The sequence below is a fragment of the Podarcis melisellensis genome (assembly GCF_964234715.1).
Source record: "Podarcis melisellensis genome assembly, chromosome: 10".
Taxonomy (NCBI): Eukaryota; Metazoa; Chordata; class Lepidosauria; order Squamata; family Lacertidae; genus Podarcis; species Podarcis melisellensis.
Window position 1 is genome coordinate 53,616,976 of NC_138542.1, and position 13,452 is coordinate 53,630,427.

At 42.1% G+C, this 13,452-nt stretch overlaps 1 protein-coding gene across 5 annotated transcripts in view; it reads left to right on the plus strand.

Moving 5' to 3' along the window:
- Positions 1 to 13,452, plus strand: part of KIAA1549 — a 104,213-nt gene that overhangs the window by 45,983 nt on the left and 44,778 nt on the right. For all 5 annotated transcript variants that reach the window (XM_081928154.1, XM_081928150.1, XM_081928151.1 and 2 more), the window contains exons 2-4: positions 7,101 to 9,827; positions 10,740 to 10,828; positions 12,523 to 12,700. In XM_081928154.1, the coding sequence (XP_081784280.1) occupies positions 7,101 to 9,827; positions 10,740 to 10,828; positions 12,523 to 12,700 (2,994 nt within the window). The remainder of the gene's footprint in view (positions 1 to 7,100; positions 9,828 to 10,739; positions 10,829 to 12,522; positions 12,701 to 13,452) is intronic.

Sequence of the window (13,452 nt, forward strand, 5' to 3'; positions counted from 1 at the left end):
TTTGTGAATGTATGGCCAGAAATTTAACTTGCAATAAAATTTGTAGTGACAAAAGAATGCTGTGATCTGGAAACATTTTCTAAAGTTAAGTATTTGGGTTGTAAGTCCTTTTTAGAGTAGAACCATTGAAATTAATTAATTGATTGAATGAGTCATAGCCATTAATTTTAATGAATCTACTCTAAGTAGGACTAATATTGGATACAACCCTTTGATAATTAAATGTATGTGTGCACAAGGAAAATCATATCATTTTTGTTATACCCTTGTTGCCATTCTGTTATCTTCCCTCAGTTTTACAGTGTTGTTGTTCTTGCCACAACCACCGTCACCTGTCATAAGTTTAGATTGTGAATTTTTGGAGGCAGGGACTGTTTTTTCATTTTTGTTTCTTTAATGTGCCATGTGCACTGAGGGTGCTGTATAAATAATAACTTTATCTAAATACAGTACAATCGCAGTCACAAAAATCACTGTATCCTATTGTTCTTCCCACCCACTTTTTAAATAAATTGAACAGTACAGACAGCTCAATTCTAAGGGAATTGATTGTGAATTGCAAAAATGTGGAGAGCCAAGGGAACTGAAATTAACAGATATTTCTATTCCTAATTACGGCATAAACTTTTCTGAACCAGACTCCCAATTCAGTGCACCTGTTTTGTTTTTTTAAATGTAGAGCATTTATTTCTTATTTTAAGGGGGTGGGGGGGGCGGGTAGTTACCTTCGCCTATGATAGCTCTCAGTGCTACTAACAATGATAATTAGCTTGCAAAATACTTGCTTTTCATATGACAACTTTTTAATAACTTACCTAAACTGAAATGTTTTAAAGTGCAATGAATTTGTAGTAGCTTTTCCAGCTAAGTGACAATTACATGGATCTTCCTTAACCAACATGAAAATTCTTCGATTGATAAATGAAATTATTCTCTTGTTATAGCACTGACATTTTAAATTGAATGTTCTTCTCTCTTCACTCTCATTAAGCATGCTTATGTATTACTGCAAATAACCACAGACAGTGCCATTCATTGAGTTAAAAAATTGGATTTGTTTTCCTCTGGCAACTTGGAGCAATTTGGTGCCTGTTAATAGTGAAACAGATAAAACACGGGATCGGGGAAGGGGAATCTGACTTTTGATGAAGTGTTGCAACATCTGAATAGTCTTGAGATTATTAAAAAGTCCTCTTCAAATGATTGGGGACATAGCAGAGAATGGAATTAAGATGCAAGGAGTGGAAAACCAAACTTTCCTTAGGTTAGCTGGGTTTAATGTTAATGTTATTGTCTGTGGCTTTGTAGTCTATTGATCACTTAGAATTGATCCTCTTTTACCCACCCAGTTCTTCTCAAAATTCCTACCATGAGGCAATGGTTTCTACAATGAATTATCTTCCGAGGAACCTCTGTACTTTGGCCCTCGACTGACCACATATCTTGGTTGGCTATTGGATCCTCTTGAACAAGAAGGAATGTCTGAGGCCTTCCAGTCCTAGTTAAGAATCACTGTAGGCATAGTGTCTTCTTGAGCTCTGACATAGTCCTGTGTCTTTGACACTGACTTCTGGCTTGCAGCTTGGTCTTGCCTCCTGGGTTCTGACTTGCTCTTTGGTCCTGACAACAGACTGGTCCCACAGCTGCTTGCTCACCTCAGATTACCACCTCAGGGCCCGCCCATGATTGGTTGTAGGGTCACCCAGTGAGCTGTATGGATGTGCAGCATTTTTTGAACCCAAGCCTAGCAGCATGCAAGCCAGTCTAATGTAATGAATACCTAGTCCTGGGTTCAAAATTCACACAGATTTATCAGAATAATTGATGTATTTGGGGGTTGGAAATTGAGAAAAAATATGGTACTGTGGTAAATCCATTATAATTGTCTCTACAATGAGGGTGCTTTTTTTGAAGAGTTGATGGGGTAGTGATTTGTGCATGCCTTTCTCCTTCTTTCTTCACAGTCAAGCTTGCAACAGAAAAGGAATAAATAGCCATGTCAGGAACATAACTCTACTGGATCCTGGTTTGTTTGTTTTTTGGCAATCAATAGATGGGCAGAGTTTCTAAGAATTTTCTTTCCATGCTGATGGAAACCTTTTAGCGCAGGATGTCCATTAAGGGTAACCGCAGAACTTGAATGTGTAAGAACGCAAAAAATTAATAGTCTGGGACACATTATGGCAAGAGTGCCAAATTACCCACTCTTCCACCATTCATCATCTTTTTTAATGCATGTGTTTATCAGGGCATCATGGGAGATTCAGCCTCTGTGGAGCTGAAGCATTACTGCTAAATGGATGTGAGGCTCCAGCCCCTTTAATGGCTTGAAAGCAACCTGCCTTAGGAAAACTGGCATGGGGTGGGGTGAGGTGGGAAGATATATGAGGTATCTACTGTTTTTCTGGGAAACATTTGGATCATCCCCACAGTGTGCAAAGCTTATTGTAAGTTAGCCAAAGAATGTATGGTTGAACTAATCACATCAGGTTGTACGCAACGTAGCTCTAGAGAGAAAGTTCTATCAGTGCAAGGACTTCTGTTTGTGTGGCTGAATGTTTTCCTCTTCCCCTTCCCCTATACCACCCCAAAATTTGTTCTGGTGGGTCCCCCCCTACTGCCCCTGGAATCCACCTTTGAATAAAAAAGATGGAGACAACAAGAGTTAAAAACAAAACTACAGTGGTACCTTGGGATAAGAACTTAATTCGTTCCGGAGGTCCATTCTTAACCCGAAACTGTTCTTAACCTGAAGCACCACTTTAGCTAATGGGGCCTCCTGCTGCTGCTGCACCGCCGGAGCACGATTTCTGTTCTCATCCTGAAGCAAAGGTACTATTTCTGAGTTAGCGGAGTCTGTAACCTGAAGCGTATGTAACCTGAAGCGTATGTAACCCGAGGTATCACTGTATTACATTTTCTACGGAGAGAGTTTGAAAGCCAGGGTACCACCTCAGAAAAGGTCCTGTTTCCACTCACCTCCCTTCTGATGGCAGGTGTACCTGTTGAAGAACCTGTGAGGTATATGTTAATATATGACAGGTTCATGTGAAAGGAGGTGGTCTCTTAAGTAATCAGGTTCTAAGGCAGTATCAGCACTTTTAATTCTGGTAGGAAATAGAACAGGAGAGGGTCGAGGTAGAAGGCTTTAGGTTCAATCCGTGGCAACTCCAGTTAGAAGGATCTAACATCTGGTGATGTCAAAGACCTCTGCCTGAGACCTGAGAGAGCGGCTGCCTATCAGGCAATTCAAGGCTAGGTGTAAAAATCACCTGAAGTATTGCAGTGCCTATGCTGATTCTTTTATAACTGTATAATCAACCTTTTCCCTTGAAGAATGCCCCATATCTTCAGATTCGGCATTGGTTTAGTCCTTTAGCAAATCGGTGTATGGGAATGGGAAATGGATCCATTTAATTGCTTCCACAGCTCTCCCAGGCATTTATTTCTCTCTAATTGGGGAAAGTCTTGGGAAGGAGGAAGGGTCACTGCTTTGCATTTGTCGAAGGAGAATAATTTTCCAATATAGCAGAGTTCTATTACATGCCAGGTAAATAATTGAAATGTTGCTGCAGGAAACCCTAAACCCCAAGGTCATATTGGAGATGGTAGAAGCAATGCAGTGTAAAGGATAGGCTGCAACCAGTAAAAGGGAGCATTTCTGAAAGCATCAAAGAGTGCATATAGTTGAAAGCATTCACATGATACCCTGCCCATCCCCTTTCTCATCACTGGAATGAATAAGAGGCTATTACATTTCACATGCCTAATAGCCATCTGTCATAACAAGAACATGTTCCCCAAGGCTAACAAGGAGAAGAGTGCAACCTCTTCACTGCTCCTGGCTCTAAAGCATCTCTCTGCTGAGGCCTCATTAGCATTCTTCTCCACAAAAAAAATGAGGTTGCCTGATCTATTCCCAGCAATTTTCTCTTGTCACTCTTCTTTTCATGCAAAGCCAGGTTCAGGTGGGGCAGAACTTTCTCTGCTTGTTAAACTCTTCAGCACTGGCAAGCACCCATTTTACAGCTTTGTCCACTATAAAATTTCAACCCACACCTATTGAAAAATTATCTGGAAAAGCTAGTTTCTCAAAATATATTCTTTCTTTTTTGCTTTTTACATAGAAAGAAAGCAGTGTTTTCTTGGGCAGCTACTATATGAAAGAAAGGGGAATATGGAGTTCTGAGGACCGATTTCATTACCCAAGTACAGGGTGCAAACTCTGTTAAACAGGCAGGAGTTCAGCCTTCTTATGCAAGTGATACAACTATCCCAGTGTGCTGAAGCATCAGATGAGAGATCAATGTGAATGGGTTGTTTGCAAGTAGAACACTCTGACAGCAGTGATCAAGCCTGCTTTTTAATGCATTAGGCCAAATACAGGCCAAATAAGAAGCTTCTGCTCCAGGCAAATGTCTTTTCCTGGAAAATGATAAGAAAAGAAAAACCGCATTTCCTTCTGCATGTCACTTCTAGCATAAAGGGAACAAGGGAAACCGACAGGCTGATTAAAATTAGATGTCATGACCTTTTTTTTAACAAACTCTATGCACTTTTTAACATTAAAACCTGTTTCATTCCTTACGAAGCTGTTTGTGACCTAAAGATGCACACTTAACTTCAGCATCTCATTCTCATCAGTTGCTTCCTCATTCTAACAGCATCCCAAATAGCATTTAAGGGACAAACCAGATGTTATATTAGTCATGCCCTTGTCCTGGTTCACATGATTTTGTAAAAACCAAGATTCGGGATTGAGGATACTAAGAGTCAAATTTAGACCAGTTTGTGGTTTTTTTAATCCGTACATTGGTTGTGTGCATGCTTTTACGTTGTGAAGCAGGCAGACATTTCCTTTGAAGTGAACTTCCTTTAAACTCTCACTAATATCTGAATTAAATTTGTTTATATTCATATGCAGTGCTGTGTATGTTAGGGTATAAATGTAATAATAAATAAATTGTTCACCTAGAAGTAGGCCACACTGCTTATTTTCAAACAAGTGCATAAAGGATTTCAGCTTGAACAATCCTTGAAGCTCTAGGATGCCAATTTTATTTTTATTTTACAAGATCCTGACATTTAATGTCTAGGGAGACTGGATAATTGGTACCAAAAACTGTGTTGACTTGAACAATTTGAAGAGCAGTGAAAGGTGATGGCGGTGGTTGTTTCTTTTGCCTGTGTTAAGGCTTTATGTCAGCGAAAAGCTTCCCTGTGGATAACTAGGTTACTAGGATATAAGGGGAAATTCTATTTTAAATAGCCCAGTAGGTTGTTCAGAAGAGAGTTTTGCTGCTCTCTTGCATTCGTATATTGGAGTTCAGTCAGCTGCATCCATTCTCTACTCAAGTCTCTTCAGGGCTGAGCAATGGTCAGCAGTTTGAAATGACCAAGAGACAGGAGTTGTTCCAAGAGATCGGAATCAGGGTGTGTGTGTGTGTGTGTGTGTGTGTGTGTGTGTGTGTGTGTGTTAAAGCTCCAAGTTAGGAGAGCAAGTCAGGGCTAAAGGACAAACCAGGACACAGACCAAGCCAAAGGTCAGGACTGAAGAACAACCAAAAGATACCAGAATAACATACAGCTTGGGAAGGTCTTATTGCTTGGGTAAGCTTGAAAAAGGAAGCCCATGTGCTCTTGCCTGTCCAGGAGAGTCCAGTGATCAGCCTGGACAAATGGGGTCTTGGACTCTGTGTAGGCCAGGGGCTAGGGGACCTGTGGCCCTTCTGAAACTATCGACGGGGTGAGCTCCCATTGCTCCTGCCCACCTAGCAGTTCGAAAGCATGTCAAAGTGCAAGCAGATAAATAGGTACCACTCCGGCGGGAAGGTAAACGGTGTTTCCATGTGCTGCTCTGGTTTGCCAGAAGCGGCTTAGTCATGCTGGCCACATGACCCGGAAGCTGTACGCCGGCTCCCTCGGCCAATAAAGCGGGATGAGCGCCGCAACCCCAGAGTCGGCCACGACTGGACCTAATGGTCAGGGGCCCCTTTACCTTTGCTATCCTCAGCCAGCATGGCCTTTGGTCAGGGATAATGGGAGTTGTAGACAAACAATATCTGAAGGGCCACAGGTCCCCTACCTCTGGCCTATGTAGATGCTGCAACCTGCAATTCAGTGGCTCACCTATTCAGTGCTTTGTTCTAGGGAACCCAAGATACAGTCAGACTACGAACCTAAAATGGGCGTGCATCAACTTCAGAATACCTAACCAAAAAAAGAATGTGTATCTTGAAAGTTTAGTCCAAACGGGAAGACTAGCTTTATCCCAGAGAATTGCCTGAAGGCACTCTTGCTTGGGGTGAGTCCAGGGGTGTGGAACCTGTGGCTCTTTAGCCACATCATGGCCAGTGCTCAGGAATGATGGGAGATGGAATCTGACAACAACTTGAGGGCTACAAGTTTCCCTTCCTTGATATATAAGGGCCTACGTTGTTTTAAGTAATTAGCAAGGTGATCAAATCAATAGTGTTTTTGAAATGAATGTTTGTGAGTACTGTTGGCTTATTCCTGCTGCCACACATGGTAATATACAGCTAAATGCCAAAAAGCAAAAATGCCCCAAGTAAAAGCTACAATTTTGAAGTATGAAGTGCAGTTCTTTACAACAGTTGAGTATGTACTACGCAGTTGCTTTCTGTTTTCCTAGCTTTATGAGTTGCCTTTTCATAAATGTGAAGTGTTCTTGCATTCATGTCCTCCAGCACTTGGAATACTTTGGCCTTTGAATAAATGATTGTTGACTAGTGTTCACATCTGGACTGTGGCAAAGTCTACTAAGGAGATATAAAATCTTATGGCAATCTGATCTACTTGCTGCTAGGCTGAGTCTTCAGTAAAATATATGGGTAAGGCTAAAAAGGGAAAGCATTCACAATACAGTTTACAGAAATAAAAAGTTTTAAAGCATTTTAAAACACAACCCACGGGTAAGTGTATTACGGTCAAACACTCCACCCTTTCTTAGTAAAAAAAATGTTGTCTCTGGGAATGTCCTCTGCACTGATTTTTGCATTTTGACATTTCAGTGTATTACAGTAATAGTAATTTTGCTTAACATGAACAACTTACCTTTGCCTTTCAATTTTTTTTAATAGATGACATATATTTGGAACAGCAGAATATTTCTTCTCTTTTGCCGAGTCAAAGCACCATGGGCAGTATGACTCACGAAGCCTTAACAAAAAGCACAACGGATCCCAAGGCAAATAGTGTGTTTCCTGAGGGGTTGTTGTCACCTGTTACCTCTCCTGAGGTGACCTCATCGGACCAAGAAGGAACAAGCAGAGTCTCAGCTGGACAAAATGTACCACTGTTGGATACTTCGGTAACAAGCAACGAAGCCGTCTTAAGTAATGATAGATTGATCAGCTCCTTTCCAAATGCACAACAGACCCCTTCATTGAAATCTTTTACAGAGGACTATCATTCAGGTTCCTTCCCAGTGAAAGCAACAAAAGAATCCTTGCAAACTTTGCTGTTAGCGCCTTCATTACCTGCCATCTCCTCGCTGGACTACCTGGAAACACTGCAAACAACATTGCAAAGGGCTGCCTCTGTCCCCCACGTTCCTCTGCCCTCTTCAAGGCCTTTTGACATGGCAGATGTAACTCTGACTCCGAGCAGAGACTTGCTGATGTCCTCTACTTACTTAAGTTCTGTTGCATCTGAGGCAGTGGATGCAACGGTTGGAGAGAGTTTGTTGTTTTCTGCGCAATCCTCAGCATCTTTGCTTTCGGATACTACTGCGAAAGGGTCATCCTTATTCCTGAGACAGCTCAGTGAGGTTGCCCAAATTATGCCAGACATTTTGACAAGTACTGACACACACACAGAAGCTCGCTATAGTATTAATAGCAGTAGTGTTACAGGGACTCTAAGAAGCTCGTCTGTCCTGAACGTTTTGAATGAAATTCCTGTTTTGTTAACTAACACAGGGACTGATACGTTTTCAGCTCTGCTTCCTTTCGTTTCTCCCCCTGCTTCCCCAGCTACACTTTTGACTGCCTCCAGTAGTTCTTTTAATGAGGAATTGTTTACACACGAGCTTTCCTTTCAATTATCCAGAAGTATAGCATCAGTTTTGCCTGACGGTTCAGAGAAACAAACTCAAGCTGAGTTCTTCAGTGACATCGCAAGCCCAGTGCCTTCCACTAGACCATATGCTTCATGTTCTTACTGTGACTTCACCTCAGTTCTCTCAGAGCCAGTCTTTTCAGTGGCACCTTCAGAAAATGATGTGGGCTCAGGTGATTATGTTGAGACACCGTCATTCACGGCCTCTGAGGTAAACGGTGTTGCGCCACTTACATCCGTAGTTAGTGACTTTTATGACCTGCAAGAGCCTCCTCCCGAAGTCTTCGATACTACTTTCCCCTCAAGACCTGTTGTATCATTCTCTTCAAGGTTTACAGAAATCTCCATGTCAAATGCTGTGGACGTTAGCCTTAAAAACATAATATTTACATCAGTTTTCCCTTCCTATGGCCGGTCTTCTGAAATAACATCACTGGAGAGTGTTCCTGTCAGCTTTCCCTATTCTGTAACTGAAATGGTTATGTCTAGTGCTGTAGAACTATCCTCTCTCCTTGCCACGGTTCCCCTTGAATCTGCCTTCACCGAAAATGTGAACACACCATCCATGACAATCAGGAACTCAAGTCTGGAAATATCCGAATTAATGCCATCAGAATCTACCGTTTTCCTTAGCAAAACACTCGTGGATTTTCCCACAGAAGAGCCTGTTGTAAATAGATCAGACATTCCATCCAGCCTTCCATCAACACCTTTTCCCTCTGAGCCAAATGGCTTCTCACATTTGTCATCTGCTAGAGCCACATCATTCTTGATAATGCCAAGTGATTTGACAACATCTTTACCTCATGTTTCGCCGACATTCCTTCCGTCATCTGTGTTTCTCAACAGTTCTTCTAGCTGGGGTTCAGCTGAGCTCCCAGCTGTTGACATCACAAGCATAGAGGCACCCCAGACTTCTTCATGGCAAACTTCATTTTTTAATTTGAACTCATCTTCCGTTTCAGTCACACATAGTTCTACAACTGTGCCATCATCAAGTCTCTATACGAGCTCTAGGTTACTGGAACCAACATCAATCTTAGTGATGGAATCTGAATTTTATTTTACCTCACCTTCCACACAAGCTACCTCTCAGTTTGAGTCATCACCCATAGCTATTGATGCAACCGTCCCTACACTGGTGCTTCCCACCTCTGTCCCAGAGCCTGTTTTCACCAGCAATATATTGGAGGATGAAACACATGTGACCTCGTGGTTCACCTCACTGCAGGCAACCCCCATCTTGACATCCTCATCCCTTTTATCTATTATTACCACAACTACTGTTGAGGATGCTGGTGCTACTGCTAACCTTGCCTCGGTTTCCTCATTTACTGAGGCAACTGAGACCACAATGTTTTTTAGAACTACCCCTTATATGCCACCGTTGGCTACGGGTGCGAGCAGTACCGCTTCTGCTACTGAATCAGTGGCCATGGTGTCTTCATCTGCACCTACAGTGACGCCTCCATCTGTGATGACCTCTCTTGAATCTGGACCTCCAACCAGAACTACTAGTGTAACTGAGTTTACCAGCATGACAATCTCTACTGCCACCACCTTTAGCAGCACAATAGGCCTTTTGACAACTACCAGCAGTACACCAAGATCATCTACAGCACCTACCACTTCTGCACTGGTCACGACTCCAGAAGTTACAGTGGCAACCATTCCAGCTACCATTCCAGCAACCAGACAGCCCTACGTTTGTGACATCACGGTCCCTGATAAATACATAGTGAAAGCCGGTAAGACTTCCCACCCAGATCTGTTGTTGTTCTTGTGTTATTAAAAGTTGTTCCTTAAAATCCACAAATTCATGCCATTTTGCTCAAGGAACGTGAACTACTGGTGTCCTTCCAGGTTGTCATATACTGTTTATTTTGCACAGCAGTACTAATATTATTCATTTAAAATATTTCATACGCTGCCTTTCAGTTCAATTCTTTACAGAATACTAATGTTTTCTGTCTCAGGCCAGGAGTGGTGCAAATAGGTAGAGTGTAGTAGCCTTCCAGATGTTGCTGGATTATACAGTGGTACCTTGGGTTAAGAACTTAATTCGTTCCAGAGGTCCGTTCTTAACCTGAAACGGTTCTTAACCTGAGGCGCGTTTTCGCTAATGGTGCCTCCATTTACCACTGCACCGCTGACGTGCGATTTCTGGGGCAAAGTTCTTAACCTGGAACAACCACTTCCTGGTTAGCGGAGTTTGTAACCCAAAGCGTCTGTAACCCGAGGTACCACTGTAACTCCCATCATCCTTAACCACTGCCTCCAAGAATCTTGGAAACTTTGTTCAGGGTGCTGAGAGTTGTTAGGAGACTGCCTAATCCCCTCACAGAGCTGCAATTCCCAGAGTGGTTTAAAAATCAATTCCTCTTTCCAGGGAACAATGGGAATTGAAGCTCTACGAGGTGAAACTTTTTTTTAAAAAAAAACCAACACAGGTCTTATTTATGCTTATTTATGCTTCTTATTTATGCAGGATTGATGGGCTGCTATGTTTCAAAATACCTATTAGCGTTTCTGACTGAAAATGAAATATGGATAAGGTTGGAAATTCCAGCTCCCTGTAGTTCTCTGCAAGCTCTTTTTTTAGATCTGTATGTGCATGGTTTAAACAAATAATATATATATTCATTGATTCAAATTTCTAGTTCTAGCTCGGAAACCTATAGTAGAAAACATCAGCGAATCCATCAAAGAAATCCTGAGAGCTGAATTTAGGAGGCTTCTTGAACTGGAGGTAAGCAATATCAAACACACAGTGTGCTGCGTGGCTGCTATTAATAATTTGTTTAATTATTCAGATAATTTGTTTCATTATACAGCATCACAGGAATACTTGAGAGATATGGGTGTAACTGGATATATCGTCCACTTAACTGGTATCTTGTTCCTCAGCGATAGTGCTGTTGCATTTTTCTGCAGTGCCAGTGTAATGCTGTGGCTGTGATGCATTGATATAATAATTGGCAAGCACCGTCCTCATTTGCCAGTCCAGGAAGTCCCAGGACAAGGCCTTCAATCCATTTGTCTCACTGGGTCACAATATTATGAATATGCTGCTTTTTAAAGTATGAGCAATTTCCCATTCATTTACAATGCAAACTGTGGTTTAAAATTGTTCTTCTTTGGAGAATGACCCACAGAACCTTCCAAACTTGGGTTCATCTCCTGGCAATCCCTTATAATGCTAAAAAGAGAGGACCTATTTCTGTGCACTTATTCCTGTTTCTGTTGCGATTGGATGACGCCATTGCTGGCTCACCATCTTGGGAGGGCAGCTTTATTTCCGAACTGCAACGTTAATGTCTGGGGTGTTCTCACCTCCCTCAAGAAAAAAGACCCATGGCTTGTGATGGAATACTGCCAAGGTTGCTATCTTGAAATTGACTGCTGTGCAGCTTAATAACCTACACTAATGAATTGTTGTCAGAGATCTTGGAAATGCATTCCCTAGTGTGAAACTTGCTCCCTGCTAACAGATTTGACTTTACTGTAAGGCTCTGCACATAAACAGGTTTATGAACAGGGAAACCACAGGTAAATAATGTGCGTTCCAGGTTTTGCTTTCCTTACATCTTGCATTTACTGCTCACAGATGTTTCATTTTTATGATGTGTTGTGCAGAGGGTAGTTCTCTTAAATGCAGCACCGTGGCAAAGTACACTTCAGAAAACTGAGGTGTGTGGTTGTAATTTAACATTCATGGCTCAACAATATGAGAGATGATGACGATGATGATGTAAAGTGATAATGCTTTCATTTTAACGTCTTCTGGCAGCGAAAGGGGGTTCACACCTTTTAGCCCTACAAAGATCTTAATTATGACTATGACTAAGCTTGGATTGAGTTTGCACAAAGAGAGATGTCAATAATAATAATAATAATAATAATAATAATAATAATAATAATTTATTTATACCCCGCCCATCTGGCTGGGCTTCCCCAGCTACTCTCGGTAGCTTCCAACAAAACATTAAAATACATTAATCCATTAAACATTAAAAGCTTCCCTAAACAGGGCTGCCTCCAGATGTCTTCTAAAAGTCTGATAGTTGTTGTTCTCTTTGACATCTGGTGGGAGGGTGTTCCATAGGGTGGGTGCCACTACCGAGAAGGCCCTCTGCCTGGTTCCCTGTAACTTTGCTTCTCGCAGTGAGGGAACCGCCAGAAGGCCCTCGGCACTGGACCGTTTGCACTCAGGTTCTGTTGAAATCAATATGAAAATTAGTTCTGACTTCAGTCCCATTTATTGCAGCAGGATTTAAGTGCAACTGACTTGGTTTTGATTCAGCCCTGTACCCCTCCTGTGTAACCTCGTCATTGCTGAACAGCACACCCAGACCTATACAATCTTTCTGTTTTGTAGTGCAATAAATAATGCTCCTTCTGGGATTTTTGGAATTCTCATTTCCCCCTCTTTCTTTTTAACAGGTTTATAGATTTTCTCCCAAATTCTCGTTTCTGGTGACCTCAGGTCCTTTTGTTTACACGGCAATTGCTGTCATCAATGCTCTTGTGGACAGCAGCCTTCTACGCGGGCAGGTACCTCTCATCTCATCGCTACAACCTTCTTTCCCTGTTCCAGACCGCAAGTTTCATGTGCAGACTGGTAAGCTGAGCTGTATCACCCTTGTGTTTTTGCGCTGCGCACAAGAAAAGAATCACTTGGCATTATTGATTCGAGATCTGTTGTGGGACAAACATGGGCTCTTTCCCCAAGTTATATGGTTTAGTGTCAAAACAAAAAAAATCCTTCCAGTAGCACCTTAAAGACCAACTAAGTTAGTTCTTGGTATGAGCTTTCGTGTGCTCATATCTGAAGAAGTGTGCATGCACACGAAAGCTCATCCTTACCCCCATTTCCATGCCCATTCCTCTCCTCCCTCCTTCCATCCCATAATCCTCACTCATTTCTCCAAATGCCCTCTCTTGCCCTTCCCCAGCACAGCAAAGATCCCATTAGCCTCATCAAGTTCCACCTGCCTGTCTGCCTTTGGCTTTTCACAGTGTTCTCGGAGTGGTGAACCAGATGGGAATCCTGAAATCAGGACCTGATCTGTGAGCAGCCCTCTCCCCGTTTGTGATTCCCAGGCAGCATGCTGCCTCCTCCAGCACTGAACACAGTACATTGCCATCATAGCTTGTAGCCACTGATTGCCTTATCCTCCATGAATTTCTCTAATCCTCTTTTAAAGCCATCCGAGTTGGTGGCCACCCGTTCCCCTTGTGGTAGCAAATTCTATAGTTTAAATATGCCCTGTGTGGAGAAGTACTTTGAGTGCTTGAATGGTGTAAAGACAGGTTTTAGTGTTGATAAATAAGAGCAGAAGGATAAACAATGGCAAAAGGAAAGGAAAGTGT